Consider the following 18,214-nt stretch of genomic DNA (forward strand, 5'->3'; position numbering starts at 1 on the left):
CAGGTTGGTTCTGTGGGAATAGGGATTCACAGCAGAGAATGTGGCAGAGACAGAGAACGGGCGGGGCAAGTAGTAGAGGGGTGTCATGTGATTGGGGGAATTCCTCTGTCAGTCTTCATATCCTTGGCTGGCTATGCGCTTGTAGATATGCTATCTTTGTCGTGAAAATATGTGCAAATTGTTGAATATATATTTATATATTTTTAAGTGGACATTTGTAACTCAAATCTTTGCTTCTGAGGGAGTCTACAAATTGTTTTAAAAAATGATGCTATATCAGTGGTTCTCAAACTTTTTCATGTCAAGGACCCCCAAAGTGATATGTATTTGAACACGGACGTAGGGGAGACCATGTTGTTCCAGGGACCCCCGCCTAGAAGCAAAGATTTGAGTTACAAATGTTCGCTTTAAAAGAATATACATATTCAATACATATATTTTTTAATAGCAGTTCTACAAGCTCATTGAGCTCAGTTCGGGGCTCTCCCCCAGGCTGGCAGAGGGAGAGTAGTGCCCAGGATTACAGCTTAGTCAATTGGCACTGGGTGAAAAAAATGGGATACAAAAATCGTGGGATAAAAAGAGAAAAGAAAGTGTATTTGAAACAAAACATTAAACAGATCACTAATAGGCTTACACACCTAATTAACACTCAGTGATGTTTGTCATTTTTTTATAATACTTTTCAATCTGTATTTCATGAACCGATAACAAACCAAGCTAACCGTCCATAAACTCAACACAATATTAGTCCGGCCGTTTCGAGCAAAAATCGTACACTTTACGATAAAAGCATGACATTTGGCACACCGTTAGGGCATGCCATAAGGAACATTTTTGGCTATAGGGCCATCGCAGTTTTGTCCTGTGGTAACTATGGCAGCCATTTTCCAAAATGGCCGTCACCTGCTGTCATTTTACCAATAACTCAGGTGCTAGACCACCTAGGATCTTGATTCTGGTGACTAATCCTACATTTTCAAGGATGAGGAATACAGTGGTACTATTTACAACATGCTACTACCTAACTACATATATCTGGCATTCAGTTAATTCAATAATTGTAAACCCATCAAAATATGTAATGATGTAGTACAGTAGCCTACATGTTTTCAAACTGACACGTGAGAGTCAAGAATGCAGTACTTCACTGTTTTCACTCTTTTATTAGTAGTCGCATTGCATAATTATTTTAAATGGACTATAAGACACAACAAAGACAGAGTACTCATGAGTCATAGCATAATGGCATATAGACCAATTATTTGCGCTGGTTTCACCCAGCGCAAATACACCCCAACCCCCTCTTGTGTGTTGGCTAGTGAGGTGCGTCCTAGCGAGACCTGATAGAATGGGTTTCATTGCGCACATACTGGTTCCGCACATATTGGTTCTTAGCAGTGTGACGTCGTCTGTTAAGGGGTCTATTCAATAAAGCCAGATAATCTACACAATGTTAGTTGCACAGTCCACCACAGTAGCAAAGGGCAGTACACTGAAGTGCTGTCTTAACACATCTGCATTGTCCACTGCATCCCTTTTTGCAACCACAGCGGAAGAGTTCCCGACAGGCCAGGCTCGCTTCTGTGTGGTCCAGTGCACTTCCCATCCTCCTGTCAAAATTAGAATCAGCTTTATTGTCAGATCACAGGTTTACAAGTGTAAAGAAGTGGATTAAATTATTTGCATTCACCTGTCTCCTTCCTCTTCCACCCCCATTCACCTGGGGATGGGAGTTCAGGGGCTGCAACCATCGCCTGTCCCCAGCAGTGGCCAGCTTGGTAGGCTGCCCTCTTTGTATGTTGAATCAGTGCAGCTCGTGTTGGGGGGAGTCCATCAATTGTTCTGCCCTTCTAGGTGAATAGCTGCTTCCGTGCCTGATTCACTGATGCCTGGCCGCTAGTATGGTCATAGAGCAATACCACAAATGGTCAGTATCATTATCATGGTCAGTATCATGGTTAATTATGGTCAGTACCATGGTCAGTATCATGGTCAGTATCAGTACCATGGTCAGTACCATGGTCAGTATCAGTATCATGGTCCATACCATGGTCAGTATCATGGTCAGTATCAGTACCATGGTCAGTACCATGGTCAGTATCATGGTCAGTATCAGTATCATTGTCAGTACCATGGTCAGTTTCATGGTCACCATGATACTGACCATAATTAACCATGATACTGACCATGATTCTGACATTAAACTGACCATGATACTGACCATGAAACTGACATTCTACAGACCATGATACGTACATGATATTGACATTATACCGACCATGATACTAACCATCATACTTGCCAGGAAACAACAATTTGAGCCGTTATTGTCTCCGCCAGGCCGAAAGGCATGGCGAGAGAGTATGTTTTACCCCTGTCCGTCTGTCCGTCCGTCCGTCTGTGAACAGCTAATCTCTGGCACCGTTAGCCCGGTTTATTACTGTAAATGTATTACATTATGAGCAGTTATTACATTATGAGTTGCTACAGCAACTCATAATGTAATAACGGCTCATAATGTAATAAACGAAATGTAATAAAAGCTCATAATGTAATAAACGAAATGTAATAAAAGCTCATAATGTAATAAACTAAATGTAATAAAAGCTCATAATGTAATAATCAGCTCATAATGTAATAAAATCATGAGCCCATAATGTAATAATGTGTTACATTAAGAATCTTGCGTAGCCACTCATAATGTAATAACACTGCATAATGTAACCAGAAAAAGTGCTCCCCGGAGCACAGGTCTCCGCCAGGTCAGGGGGGAGGTTATTGTGGCCTCCTGGTGGCGCTATAATAGGCCAATGTGAAAAGGGTGCTATTTCTTCTTAGGCCTTTCAATCGGACACTGCATTCATGATTTGAGGCATTTTGTTCCAAAAATGTGTTTTGCTAAATTAGACCTGCTGGTGGCGCTATAACAGGCCAATGTGAAAAGGGTGCCATTTCTTCCTCGGCCTAGTGGGAAGGTGTGCGCAAAATTTCACGGCAATCGCACACTGCGTTGATGATTTGAGGCATTTTGTTCAAAACGAACCAATCCTGCAAACTTTGGAAGCCAATCTTAGCCAATCAGGATAGAATATAAAAATCGGAGAGACCCGTGTTGATCACATGACTATATAGATACTGTGTACCGATTTGCGTGAGGTTTGGACAAAATCTGTAGGAGTGATATCCAAAAATGTGTTTTGCACAAATCGGCCTCCTGGTGGCGCTATAACAGGACAATCTGAAAATTTTGGGGCAGATGTTCGGCTTTGGCATCCAGGGAGTGTGTGTGCACAGTTTCGCAGCGGCCGGGCTAACAGACACACGGACGGACGGACGGACAGACAGGGGTAAAACATACTCTCTAGCCATGCCTTTCGGCCTGGCGGAGACAATAACGGTTCAAATTGTTGTTTCCTGGCAAGTATGATGGTCAGTATCATGGTCGGTATAATGTCAGTATTATGTACGTATCATGGTCAGTATCATGGTCTGTAGAATGTCAGCATCATGGTCAGTATCATGGTCAGTATCATGACAGTATTATGGTCAGTTTAATGTCAGTATCATGGTCAGTATCATGGTTAGTATCATGGCCAGTTTAATGTCAGTATCATGGTCAGTATCATGGTCAGTATCATGTCAATATAATGTCAGTATCATATACGTATCATGGTTAGTATCGTGTCAGTATCATGGTCAGTTTAATGTCAGTATCAAGGCCAGTATCATGGTCGGTATCATGGCCAGTATCATGGCCAGTATCATGGTTAATTATGGTCGGCATCATGGCCAGTATCATTGTGACCATGAAACTGACCATGATACAGACCATGATACTGATCATGATACTGACCATGATACCGACCATGGTACTGACCATGATACTGATACTGACCATGGTACTGACCATGATACTGACCATGATACTGACCATGATACTGATACTGACCATGATACTGATAATGATTATTATGATGTAACACTTTACTTTTCTCAACAATATGAGACATTATTACATTATGAACTTTTATTACATTATAAGCGGCCACGTGAGATTTATAATGTAACACATTATTACTGTAGTAACTGGCAGCGGTGGCCTAGTGGTTAGAGGGGCGGCCTTGATACCGGAAGGTCCCTAGTTCGATTCCCCAATTCATCACATCAATCATGAATCACCGCTGAATAGCCCTTGAGCAAGGCTTCCATGCAGGGTCCGGCTGGAAACAAGTTTCGTACTTAGTCCGACACCCTGGGTAAACAACAAACTTTGCTTTGCTTTTACCACTGTAATATGCCTGACTACGCCACCTCCCGCTTGTGGAGGGGGCAGGAGGAACCCTTAAACCTTATTCTGTTCAACTTCCCTTAAACAGGAACAATTATTTTACTAGAGGCAGTTTGTGGAAAAATATAACAACTTTATTACCATAAAATTACAAAACACATCACTGTCTATTACAAACTAGCACGACAATTAAGGTATTTAAGGCAAGGTATTTAGTATTAAAATGGCAATCTAACAGTTACCTCTCACATTATAAGGAAGGGCGGGTGCACACAGTGAATACCAAAATAACTAGGGGAAAAGAAAAGGGGACAGGCCTCAAAGAAATCATGCAATATAAATACAAAACTCAAATACAAAACATGCAGTGCCAGGTTATATGAATACACACCAATAAAACCAAAGGGGTCCCCAGTGCAGTCCCAAGCTGAGAGGAGAGCCGTGTGCAGCAGGGCGGACCCGGCCTTGAACAGGGTTACATGAATTAAACTGTAACAGAACAGAGGAGAGAAACAGTTAAAATATGCCAATATGGATAAATGTTAAAACCTATGCCTACAGTGTACCTTGGCTAGATGGCTCAAACAAACAAAACAAAAAGAGTAAATTAACAGTGGAAAACAGTGGCCGGTGTGGTCCCTTTAAGGAGACAAACAAAACGCATTAGTTGCCAGCCCTAGTATCACACTATAAAACATTATATTCAAATCATTAAAAGAACAAAACAGCTTAAAACCTACTTTGTGTTGCAGTAACGGTGCACACAATATAAGGCCAAGGCGAGGGGGCAACCTCAACACCAGAGCTGCTGTATAAAAGAAGACAGTGATGTTACAAACTAAAATACATTAAAATCCACAAAAAGGCAATGCATAAGATACTGCTTTACCCGTGTCTCCAGGTAGGGCAGACAGAACAGAACAGACACCACCAGGAGGTCACTTCATTTGTAAAAACTGAAATAATAAATAAATGCATTAAAAGATAATAAAACACAATGCTGTTGGCTAAATTAAAGTGCTAAAGAGAATGGGAAGCCTCCATGTGCTCAACAGAAAATAGGCAACCAAACAAACAAAAGCCAGTAGTAACATGTGCTCAAACAATAAGCTAAACATTAGCATGAGCTACAACAAACAAAAGGGTCGCACAAAGTAGCAGATCTACAAGGTTCAGTTTTTGGCCTACCATGTGTTCTCCTTCTCCCTGCATGAACCATGCTGCCTACAGCAGAGACAAATGGCTCTCTACTGGGAGGAGCTGGCTTTTATACTTCCTGGTCATGGTGGTCAGGTGCAGTGGGTGCACCAGTCACCTAGATTCCCACATTACATTATAGAAAAATCTGTTATTACGTTATGCGCTAATTCTTTTATTACATTATGAGCTGATTATTACATTATGAGTTTTTATTACATTTAAATTATTACATTATGAACCATTATTACATTATGAGCCGTTATTACATTATGAGTTGCTACAGGGACCAAAAAAAAGTCACTACAAAGTACTACCAATCAACTCTAAATTGCCTGAAACGTACTCCTAACAGGTTTTTGGGGGGACGATTTTGGCCTCCACACTTAGTGATTTTTTCGGATTTAACTTTCGTTTCGGTAGTGACCAACTTTCGTTTCGGTAAATGGTGAAAAAATAAATTGACTAAGTCCAGAGCTCGATGAATGTTAGGGACCAAAAAAAAGTCACTACAAAGTACTACCAATCAACTCTAAATTGCCTGAAACATATTCCTAACAGGTTTTTGGGGGGACGATTTTGGCCTCCACACTTAGTGATTTTTTCGGATTTAACTTTCGTTTCGGTAGTGACCAACTTTCGTTTCGGTAAATGGTGAAAAAATAAATTTACTAAGTCCAGAGCTCGATGAATGTTAGGGACCAAAAAAAAAGTCACTACAAAGTACTACCAATCAACTCTAAATTGCCTGAAACGTACTCTTAACAGGTTTTTGGGGGGACGATTTTGGCCTCCACACTTAGTGATTTTTTCGGATTTAACTTTCGTTTTGGTAGTGACAAACTTTCGTTTCGGTAGTGACCCAATGGTGAAAAAATAAATGTACTAAGTCCAGAGCTCGATGAATGTTAGGGACCAAAAAAAGTGTCACTACAAAGTACTACCAATCAACTCTAAATTGCCTGAAACGTACTCCTAACAGGTTTTTGGGGGGACGACTTTGGCCTCCACACTTTTTTCGGATTTAACTTGGATGTTTCGGTAGTGACACAAAGGTTTCGGTAGTGACAAAATGGTGAAAAAACAGAAATGTACTAAGTCCACTTTCACTTTCACCTAGAAACTCCATTCACAGTTCAAAAATTCCACCTTACTGTGGACATGCATGCTTGAGATTCTTTCTTTGAAATCATTTGTAGTTTTGGATATATTTAACTTTAAGCGCCCAATGCATTGTCAATGCGGAAAATGGACATTTAAAAGTAGGCTTACAACTACATACTTACGCCTAGTAACCTCATTCATACTTTAAAATGTTCATCTTGCTGTGGACATGTTTGCCTGAAAAGGAATCTTTGAAATGTTTAATAGTTTTAGAATTGTACTCCTTTAAAAGTTCAGAGATTTATAATGGAGGTCGATGGACGATTTTGGGACCTCAAAAAAACACTTTCACCTAGAAACTCCATTCACAGTTAAAAAATTCCACCTTACTGTGGACATGCATGCTTGAGATTTTTTCTTTGAAATCATTTGTTGTTTTGGAGATATTTAACTTTAAGCGCCCAATGCATTGTCAATGCGGAAAATGGACATTTCACTGCACAGTAAAGGAGATGTGGCAGTGCCACCATACCCTGGTTTCACTGCAGAGTAAAGGAGATGTGGCAGTGCCACCATACCCTGATTTCACTGCACGGTAAAGGAGTGACAATAATCGGGGGGGAAGGAACGTGATTACAGGAAATAATAGAGACAGAGTTAAAAATAGAAATACAAGCATATTTCAGTTCACAGAGAAGGGAGCGATCCACTTCCCGCCGCCCTCCCAGCCACACGGGGGCAGAGCAGAGACATGGAGACACCGGTTGACGCCATCGGGTCGGTCCACGTCTCTGTACCTGATGTCCCTGTCCCCTGTGCACTCCAGCTTTCCATGGCTTCAGTGGAGGTGAGCGCTGAGGTCGTACTTCTCGCAGAATTTGTCCGTGAAGGGGATGCACGTGATCAGCTCGCACCACTCGCACTTGATGGGGTACACGTAGAAGAGCACCACGAGGCCCGCGAAGAGCCCCACGAACACCACCAGGAAGATCATGATCTGACAGCGGTACATGTCCATGCGGCCGAAGCTGATGTAGGGCAAGAAGGCAAAGGACAGGAAGAAGCCGGAGATGAAACCCCACATGTGGGCAAAGTTGTCGATCCAGGGCAGCAGGCCGAAGGCGAAGAGGAAGAGCACCACGCAGAGCAGCTTGATGAAGGCCCTCCGCGGCTGAGCCAGGATCTGCCAGCTCTGGATCAGCTCCACAAACAGACAGGCCAGGATCCCGAACTGAGAGCCCGCTGGGCCCACCTGGGACGAGGGTTAGGACAAGAGACCGTAGGTGAGATCAATCTGGAAAGATATTCCCGCACACTGCCACTTGCACGTTCAAGAGAGGTTTTTATTAATATAACAACGTTTCGGTCGTGTAGACCTTCCTGCTGTATATTACCTTGATGTTGTGGACCCTACAGTATTATGTGGTACTGTATATTACCTTGATGTTGTGGACCCTACAGTATTATGTGGTACTGTATATTACCTTGATGTTGTGGACCCTACAGTATTATGTGGTACTGTATATTACCTTGATGTTGTGGACCCTACAGTATTATGTGGTACTGTATATTACCTTGATCTGTGGTTCTAAAACATTTAGTTTTCAAGGACCCCCCCCCCAAATTGACTTTTATTTGTCAGTGGAGCCCAATGAGATGTAGTATCAGGGCCCCCCATGAAAAAGATTTATATTTAAAACTTAAAAAAAAATATATCTATTTAATGTGTTGATATTTTCACACAATGTCATGGTTAAGAATCAAACTCATAACCTTTTGTTTCTCAGGCAGGCTCTTTATCCAGTGGGCCACTGTGCCATGCCAAGATTATAAGGCCAAATAGGCAATGACAGAAAAGCTTGTTTCCATTGGTGTTCATTAACATTGAAACATCTAGACAAGTAACAACACAGCAAACCATAGACAAAGTAATATATGCTGTGAATTTCTTTTTCTTTTTTTAAAGTACTGTTGTGTGTTGTTCCCCAAAAAGGAATGAAGACCATTCATAGCAAGGCAGCTGATGGTCAGTGTGTAGACACACTGCCTACATATCAAGAGGCCGTGGGTTTAAGCCCCACTCACTCTTTGCCCTAAACCGTTCCCTTTCCTTTACAGAAGAGGTTCAGGGTAAGGAGTGAGTGAGGCTTGAACCCACACACCCTGAAACCCTTAAAATCAACACAGAAAGCATTGAATTTCAGGGCTACTGATGGCGCAGTGGACTAAGTCAGGGTCACAAGTACTAGCGTGGCTAGGACTAGTTGGCACAGTCCCACACTATAGGGCTAATGGCTAGAGTACCTGTGTTGGTCAGATAGGTTACTCACTCAAGAGAGGGTGCAGGGAGTGGGCGCGGGGGCTTCTTCCCCCGTGGTTTCCAGACAATAAAGCGGAGGGGTTATAGAACAAATATAAACGGTATAAACGGGCAGCTGAAATATTACAGAAAGATTGAGGGACGAGCAGAGCCAGAGAGGAAGGGGTGGAGCTAGAGGGGAAAGGGCAGAGTCAGAGAGGAAGGGGGCGGTGCTAGAGAGACACTATAATATAGACATTGACACTATATATAATATAGACACTATATTATAGTGACACTAACACTATAATATAGAGACACTATAATATTGACACACTATAATCTATAATATAGACACTATTAGTAAGTATATGAGTTAGTTATATACCACCAGGAAACCTGTGACTCTCAGCCTACAGCATAGCTCAACTGGTAGAGCGTCTGTCCAATGACTTGACTGGGTTCAATTCCCTCTCGAGTCAAGTGTCCCAGGTGTCCCCAAGTTACCTTGGACACTTAACTCGAGTGGGAATCGAACCCAGTCAAGTCAAGTCATGTTATTGGAGAGACGCTCTACCAGTTGAGCTATGCTGTTGGCTGAGAGTTACAGGTTTCCTGGTGGTTATAACTTGTTTCTGAACTCATCCTCTGGATCATGTATACTGCGTCTCAACCCATTGAGCATATTTTAACATTTGTATTTTGACTTTCACTCCCCAACATTTCGAAGACTTTTGACACTACGTTTCTAGGAACAATACTACATTATTTAGGCTAAATATAGTAAAAACTGCTGCTGTGAGCTTGTAGATGTGCTATTATTTATTATTTATATTTTATGTATTAGAACTGTGAGCTACTTTCACTTGTTGTTGAGTAATGTTTAACCAGGGGTGTCTATACTTTGACTCAAGTACTGAGTTTGAATATGTTGTAGAGTTGGAATGAAGTTTGTAGCTAAACGTATGAAGGAGTTAGATGTAAAAAAAACTGGCAGAATAAGTAGTGATAATAACATCAGTGTGCTTGTTAAGTATATACTGTTATGTACATATGTGAAATGTGTCCTCTGCACTTTAACAACTAGCAGTCTCAAATCATTCTAAGGCACACACATTGTTGACCTGAAATGGTACCCAGGACCTCTGGTTCACCAGACAGATCCACTAGCCACGGCACTGTGATTAAAATAATGTTTGAATATGAAAGGAAAGTCAAGCTTTACAAAATACAAGTTGTGTAAAAAAATGAAAAAAGTTTAAATAATTATTATTTGTTTAAGTAAGACTTGAATAAGTTGTGTCTGCGGTTTGTCTCCATACATGTAACCAGACAAAACTGCTGTCCTGTGCAGTTGGACCATTTCACTCCTAATAATAATACCTAATTGATCCTTTGGGGGAAATTCAGCTTTACACAGTTGATGTCTGCCCTCAGAGGAGCAGTTTGAAATGTCTTGCTCAGGGACATCCTGACTTGATGCCATAGTTGAGCCTTGAACCTGGTACCTTTGGCTCACTAGTCAGTCATTCTATCCATTCACCTACAGTGGTCTCCTTAGAACCTGTGGTTCTAAAACATTTTGTTGTCCAAATTGACCCCAATGTGAAAAGATCTAGTACCAGGGCCCTCCATGAAAGAGATATACATTTAAAACATAAATGATAACCATAAAAAGAATATATCTATATAGTTATTTAAATTTCACACAATATCAGGATTAAGAATCAAACTCATAACCTTCTGTTTCTCAGTCAGGCTCTTACACCTGTGGGCCACCACTGGATCTGTGGGGATCTGTGGTGGCCCACTGTGGATTGAAGAGCAAGTAGATAATGACAGAAAAGGCTTGTTGACTATGGTTCACGTCATTTATTTTCTGATATTGCACTAACATGTTTGTGCTGTCTTTTTCAGGTCATTTATGCCAGGGATGTGTGGTTGGAGGATGGAAAGGAGACAGAGGGTACAATTCCTAATAATTGGATCGACAGGGGTAAGGGTTGACGACAAAGCGTTTTAGAACCACAGATTCCAGGGAAACAGCTGTAGGTGAATGGATAGAGTCACTGACTAGTGAGCCGCAGGTAACAGGTTCAAGCCTCAGCCACAGCAGCAAGTCAGGATGTCAAATCAAATAGGTACTATTAGGAGTGAAATGGTTGTGTTTCTTCACCCCAAATGCACATGACAGCAGTTTTATATCTGTTTACATGTACGTTATTTTCAGTGATGAAGACAAACCGCACAGACGTTCACTGTACTTTAGTACATTTTGTAAACTTATGACTGAGTAGAGTATAACCTGACTTAAACAAACAAATAACAACTTAGTATAGTCAGATTATTTTTTACACAACTTACATTTTGTAATCAAACTACCGAAACTTAAGTTGGTTACCACCGAAACGAAAGTTAAATCCGAAAAAATCACTAAGTGTGGAGGCCAAAATCCTCCCCCCAAAAACCTGTTAGGAGTTTAACCACTGCTCGAGCATGGTTAATACTTTTTCAGGTCTCTTGCACATTCTTCAGTGAAAGATTAGATAAAGGTGCAAGAGTCAGGTAGAAGTTGGAAAAATGTCCTAGTTGGTTTTGAACTGTGAACATTCTGGTTACAAGCCCTGTATCTAAACCACTGCACCCCAGTGGATCTTACTCAATCTTTTCACTTGCGTGGTCTTCAATGAAAGATTAGATAAAGGTAAATGTCCATTTTGCCATTGCCAATGCATTGGGCGCTTAAAGTTAAATATTTCAAAAACTACAAATCATTTAAAAGTAAAACATCTCAAGGATGCATGCCCACAGTAAGGTGGAATTTTTGAACTGTGAATGGAGTTTCTAGGTGAAAGTATTTTTTTGAGGTCCCAAAATCTTCCATCGACCTCCATTATAAATCTCTGAACTTTTAAAGGAGTACTATTCTAAAACAATGAAACATTTCAAAGATCCCTTTTCAGGCAAACATGTCCATATTAGGATGAACATTTTAAAGTTTGAATGGGGTTTCTATTCTATATATGACATTTTGAATCATTACAGTCAGTTCACCTTCTTTGGGGTCTGGAGTCGAACCAATTACTCCCGCGGAGACATCAAATTTCTCTTTTGGGCCTTGAGTCTTGGGACTTAAGGCCCAAGACTCCAGAGGTTGCAAGGCCTGTATCTTAACCACTGTTCCACCATGATTCATATTTTCTCTGGTCTCTTGTACGCTCTTGAGTGAAAGATTAGATAAGGTGCAAGAGTCAGGTAAAAGTTGGGAAAATGTCCTGGATGGATTTGATCCGGGAACCTTCTGGTTGCAAGCTTTGTATCTAAACCACTGCACGACAGAGGTTCTTACTTATTGGGTTAACTTGCTTGGTATTCACTGAAAGATTAGATAAAGGTAAAAGCCCCAGGTAAAAGTTGAAAATATGTCCTTGCTGGTTTTCAAATGTACGTTTTAAAAGTTAAGAATCTCAAAAACTACAACACATTTCAAAGTAAAAAGTTCAAGCATTTGTCCACAGTAAGATGAATTATAAAAAGTGTGAATGGAGTTTCTAGGTGAAAGTGTTTTGTGAGGTGCCAAAACTTTTAAAGGAGCATATTTCTAAAACTATGAAACATTTCAAAGATTTGTTTTCAGGCAAACATGTTCACAGTAAGATGGAACATTTTAAAGTTTGAATGGGGTTTCTTGGCACCGCGCTGTTCCTTCATACTTAAACTTGATTCGCAATTTAAAAAGTCCACCTTACTGTGGATGCTAGGCTTCAGTTCACTAGTAAGAGACCACACCTCTACTTAAGTTTAATGAGATGAATGTGGAATGGGATGAGGAACCCAAGGTTAGGGCGAGACTCAGGGTGGGGGCGTAGCGTAGTCTCAGGAGCTGACGGCCATCGTTGCTACGCAGGGAACGGTCGGTCGTCTCTGCTCCGTCACTGCCCCCCCTGGACTCCTAGAGAATAGAAATAGAGACAGAAGGAAGGAGAGTGAGAATCGAGAAGGAAGGAGGAGGTTTGGGTGGAGAGGGATGACAAATTGAAAGCAATGAATAGCAGAAATAGCCGATCTATAAGCACAATACTCACTACCCATGCATGTTTGGTCTGTTGTGAAGCAGGACAAGTTTGTCGAGAGAAGGCAGGTGTATTTATACTGTGGTGATTGCAACAAGGATTGGCTGTGGTGAGTGGATGCAGGTGATTGTGAATGGGGAGTGGCTAATGAGTGAAGGCAAGTGTGGTAGATAGGGAATCGATTGGGAACGGAGAGTGGCCGTGATAAGCAGAGGGTGGTCTCCTGAACATGCGTTGTCAAACAACTACATTTATTAAAGTTGAAATACTCTAGCATTGAACTATAGGAGGACTGGGACTTGAACATGGGATGTCTGTGCTGGGAGTCTGATCAATAGACCTCTACACCATCAGTCAACACACCATCACTCAGTTAACCTCAACATGTGTCTCTTAGCACTGTTGAAGTCTCACTTTGTATGTTAGCGTTCAGTTTGTAAAGTTGAAATACTCCAGCATTTAAAGCTTCATTATGTAACTTTCCTGTTCGACCCCGCATTTGTCTTTTAGTGCTTTTGAGTTGTTCTTTTGTAGTTTAGCTGCAAAACTTGACTTGTGGCATCATGAAATACATAAACGTTGAAATGAAAAGTAACAATGAATTAAATTAAAATCACAAAGAAAACGCAATTAAATAAAAAACATAATGCAATAAATAAATACATTTATTTATTTAATTGTATTTTCTATTCATATCATTGCGTTTTTTTATTTATTTCATTGTGGTTTTATTCATTTCATTGTGGTATTTATTTTAGAATTTTTGGACCTATGGACTTCCATACTTATAAATTATAACGCCTATTATAATGCCTTATAAGGTCATACATCATAATACTTCATAACTACTGGTCACTCTTATGGTCAGGATCATAGTGTATCATAATTCGCATATGTATAATAACTTCATATTGCATTATAACAGCTTTATAGGTCACTATAAGGTGTGATTGAGTGCTTTAAGTAAAGTGGTGGAAAAATGCATTAAATCTATGCAAGGACACCACACAAAACCTTTCTGCTTACACCTCCAGGAATGACATTACTTTACTTAAAGCACCCAATGACCAATTCATCACATTATAATACATTATAATAGTGAGTATAATACATACAATCATAATGTACTACAACTATGCTAGTTATAATACAATAATCCTTGGAACAACAAAAAAGGACTGAAAGTCCAGCAATTATGGAAGTATTGTAATACTTGTCATTATTGAGTGCTTATAACTATATATACAGTATTATAAGTAGATTATAATGCATAATAAATATGTTTATAAAACATTAGAGGTATGGGCTTCAGGAAAGTTACCATACTGACATGAATTTTGAATATGAGAATGTAAAAAGTACATTAATGTTCATATTGTTTGGGTATGGGGGGCGGGTGAAACAGTTTAATGAGTCAGAGTTTATTTCTGCAGTGTTGCAATGAGCAACATATTCATTGGCCATGTTCACACAGCAGCCATATTACTCTATGGCTGGGGGGGGGGGGGGGGGGGTAACGCCGAATATGATATAAGAGCAAAATGGCCACAAGTCACATTGTTCAATGTTAATATCACAAAACAGAAGACCAATGACACAGAATACAAAGGTTTTTCACATAACTGGAAATTGTATAGAAGGAACTATCATAATTACATCTAAAAATTCAAATACACAGTCATTCACTTTACTTAACTTTATAGTTTTCTTCAGTTACATACTCTGACAACTGACATTTTCTCTTTTGTCCCAGAAGGTGGCACAATTGTGCAGGGACTGATCACAAGCAAAGCATGCCCCATGTCCCTATATGGATGCATTGGAAAAAGATCATCAACCTGGGTCTTCTCATCCAAGACCTAGAGAACATTATCTTCATCTTTGTTCAATTCATCTTTGTTCTATTCTAAGAGTCCTTTACACTTTTTAGCCTTGGGGGTTGTGTTAAACCTACCAAAATGTCAGTCTTGTTCCTGAGCAGAAATGTGTCACGTTGAATAGAAACTGAGTATGCACTGTAAATTCCCAATTGTTCATTTAACTCTTAAGGGTGTAAAAAATGGACCTGTAATTTGCAGTGTGGTCCTCGAACACACAATGTAAATTCACCAAGGGCAAATCCTTTGTGAGTGCAGTTGTCTTCTGTTTTTCTCCCCATTTCCTCTGCTCTCATTCTAACTCTCTGTTCTCCCTCCTTTAACATCTTTTTTTCTCATTTGCTTCCTTTCTCTCCTTGGCACATTGAAACTCAGTTTAGAATTGCCACATTGATCCTCCAGAAAAATGATTGGCATTTCATTGAGTTTTTCATGAATCAAAAGCACAAGACCAGGTGAAGCTATGCAACTTCAAGTGGTTTCTGGGCCTCTCAAAGATACATCATATTATAGACATATGAGTCGTGAAGACTGGTGTCAGATCATATAACCTTGCTATATAGCCTTTTGTGGAAGTTATATTTCGTGAAATTGTTAGTTATTGGGAAATAACTTAACTAGGCCCTTTCCCATTTGCACTGAAAGCTGTAAATCCACTGGCAATGTTCTATTTTGGCGTAATGTAACAGTGTCGATGTAACGTTTCGTTCTGTAAATCTTCCCACTTTCGACCTATTTCATTTACGTAAATTATCATCCGCAGTTAAAGTGGGAAGGAAAGCATCCGATTTCTACTCTCTATGGCGCTGATCTCCATACCATGATGGTGCCTGCGTAGCTACGTAGGAAGTGATGCTTTAAATCTTACAGCATGTGAGCATGGCATACATTTTTGGTGCAGAAGATTTGGAAAACAGAGCAAGCAAAACAACCGAATACAGAATACAGTTTCAAGAAAATGTTTGTGAATAAGACTGACACCAAAATAAGGGAACTGCAGTCTATTTGAGTCACTACACCGTATATTATACATAATATCCTGTCATTGCCATAGTCTTATGTTATCTCTTGACGTACTGTATCCGTAACAGTCATCCAACAGACACCATGGAAATTCTCCATAAAGGAGGCTAATGTGTGAACTATCCACTGCCTTTGCTGGATATTTTGTTATCCAGCAATGTTGTGGATTCCATGTGGGAAAGGGGTTTTACTAACTAGATATGAAATTAATTCCATGTTTTTGAACTTCATATTGCCATCTCAAACCATTCTGAAACAGATAATAAATCTTGGGCCCACATGGTGGAAGAGTACAGAGTAGAACAAACTGAGGTTAACAGGCAGATTATTCCTATCCAGAGAACTCAGATTAAGCACAAAATGTTCTATTGGAAATACTTCTGAGCAGAAATGTGTCACGTTGAATAGAAACTGAAGAGTATGCACTGTAAATTCCCAATTGTTCATTTAACTCTTAAGGGTGTAAAAATGGACCTGTAACTTGCAGTGTGGTCCTCCAACACACAATGTAAATTCACCAAGGGCAAATCCTTTGTGAGTGCAGTTGTCTTCTGTTTTTCTCCCCCTTTCCTCTGCTCTCAATACTTACAGAGTGTAAATCTTGGGCCCATCTATGAAAATGCGAAGTTCTATTTGAAATACTTTATGGAATATAGGTATGGTATTGGACTGCACTAAGGTCCCAAAGGTTTCCAGAGCTCGCTCTCGCTCTCTCTCTCTCTCTCTCTCTCTCTCTCTCTCTCTCTCTCTCTCTCTCTCTCTCTCTCTCTCTCTCTCTCTCTCTCTCTCTCTCTCTCTCTCTCTCTCTCTCTCTCTCTCTCTCTCTCTCTCTCTCTCTCTCTCTCTCTCTCTCTCGGCTATTCACAGTGGAGAGCACACTCTCAAATCTGAGGAATTGTATTTCCAAGTTGTGGCATTGATGCAGAGACACTTAACATAATGACAATGATAAGCATATACAGTAGGACTAACACAAAGCCCATGGACATGGACACACCTCGGGAATGGAGTAACACTGATGCTGCTAGCATTTCCCTGCCCGACAGTGGACCAAGTGAGTGACCCCACCTACAGCTCCAAGCTAAGCAATACTTCTTGCTCTCTTGATCACACGAGTTTAAGAAAAATAGCTGCGGTTAAAAGGCTTGGCAAGATGTTCTGCATAGGCAGCTCAGAGTGTTTGTTTGAGGGGGGTACACTTGACCTCCCCTCTCTTGAGGAGAGATGGAGGAGACAAGAGAGAGCTTCTCAAGGCTGTCAGTCAGGCTGGGTCCCTGTGCTGCTGCTTTCACCTCGAGGATTGACTGTCCTCAGGTAGAAGACCCTTTCTGCCTGCTTCTATATGCACTGACACACACATAAAGGAATGTAAGCCTTTGAGCCTCTCTCGATTTTCTACCGGTTTAAATATAGTGTTGTAAAGGTTTTGGTTTAGTTTAGTTATTTTTTTCCTTTTTCTTTCATTCATGCAAAGTGTTGGGACTTTGTGCTATACTGTATGGGAAAAACAGTTGCACAGTCCAGCCTTGATGCAACAATATTTATTAAAGGCTGCTGCTGTTAAACACAAACATTTGACACTTGCATGATGCCAATACGTTGAGTATAATTTATGCTCTCACACTCATGCGTGCAGGTGCACGTGCACACAGACAGACCACCCGGCAGACAGACAGACACATGCATATCCATGTGTGTGTGGATGCATGTCCGCACGCACACACACACACACACACACACACACACACACACACACACACACACACACACACACACACACACACACACACACACACACACACACACACACACACACACACACACACACACACACACACACACACACACACACACACACACTCTCCATCTTTGTGCTGTCAACCAAAATGATAACCCCTAACCCCAATAGATTAGGTGTGCTTGTGCTCCCCTAAAAACTGTCTGACACCACCAACATGCAAGCGCGCAATCACAGAGAGATAGATGCTGAAGGAGGTAATGTATGAATACATGTTCCAGGGTTTAGGCCATGCATCCTTTGCGGCATGACACATCTCATTGTGAGCTGTGTGACATCCTTGACCTATGACCTGTCTGCATAGTCACAGAATGTTAGTTTCTGTGTCTTATGTCGTTGTAAACATTCAATCATACCAGAGTAACCAGAAGACAGCCAACATCGTCCTTGGAGGTGTTCAAACTCATTATCTGGGGTTTTTGAAATGACACGGACCACTGGAATGAACAACTGTGTATTGTCCATACCATGTGAGGTTGGATTTAGCCTGCCTGATTATGTTCAGAGGGAGTTTGAGAGATACACTGGACGTTGGGTGAAGCTTTCACACTC

General features: G+C 40.7%; 1 protein-coding gene and 1 long non-coding RNA gene across 4 annotated transcripts in view; both read right to left on the reverse strand.

Annotated features, from left to right (window-relative positions):
* Nucleotides 1-1,230: 1,230 nt before the first annotated feature.
* LOC311035863 lies at nt 1,231-5,998 on the reverse strand. Of its 2 annotated transcripts, none has more exons than XR_014599795.1 (5): nt 5,480-5,998; nt 5,032-5,099; nt 4,683-4,780; nt 1,694-1,899; nt 1,231-1,613 (listed from the first exon to the last, which is right to left on the reverse strand). It is a non-coding gene; the product is annotated as an uncharacterized lncRNA (long non-coding RNA). The 2 variants fall into 2 exon arrangements; XR_014599796.1 differs by lacking the exon at nt 5,480-5,998 and adding an exon at nt 5,181-5,247.
* Nucleotides 5,999-12,583: 6,585 nt separating this feature from the next.
* The window catches only part of LOC311035956 (uncharacterized protein), a 96,823-nt gene continuing 91,192 nt past the window's right edge, over nt 12,584-18,214 (reverse strand). For both annotated transcript variants that reach the window (XM_084044474.1, XM_084044473.1), the window contains exon 5: nt 12,584-12,843. In XM_084044474.1, the coding sequence (XP_083900600.1) occupies nt 12,664-12,843 (180 nt within the window). In that variant the 3' untranslated portion in view covers nt 12,584-12,663. The remainder of the gene's footprint in view (nt 12,844-18,214) is intronic.

This window comes from Gymnoscopelus microlampas, assembly GCF_963454915.1.
Source record: "Gymnoscopelus microlampas genome assembly, chromosome: 20".
In the NCBI taxonomy this organism is placed as follows: Eukaryota; Metazoa; Chordata; class Actinopteri; order Myctophiformes; family Myctophidae; genus Gymnoscopelus; species Gymnoscopelus microlampas.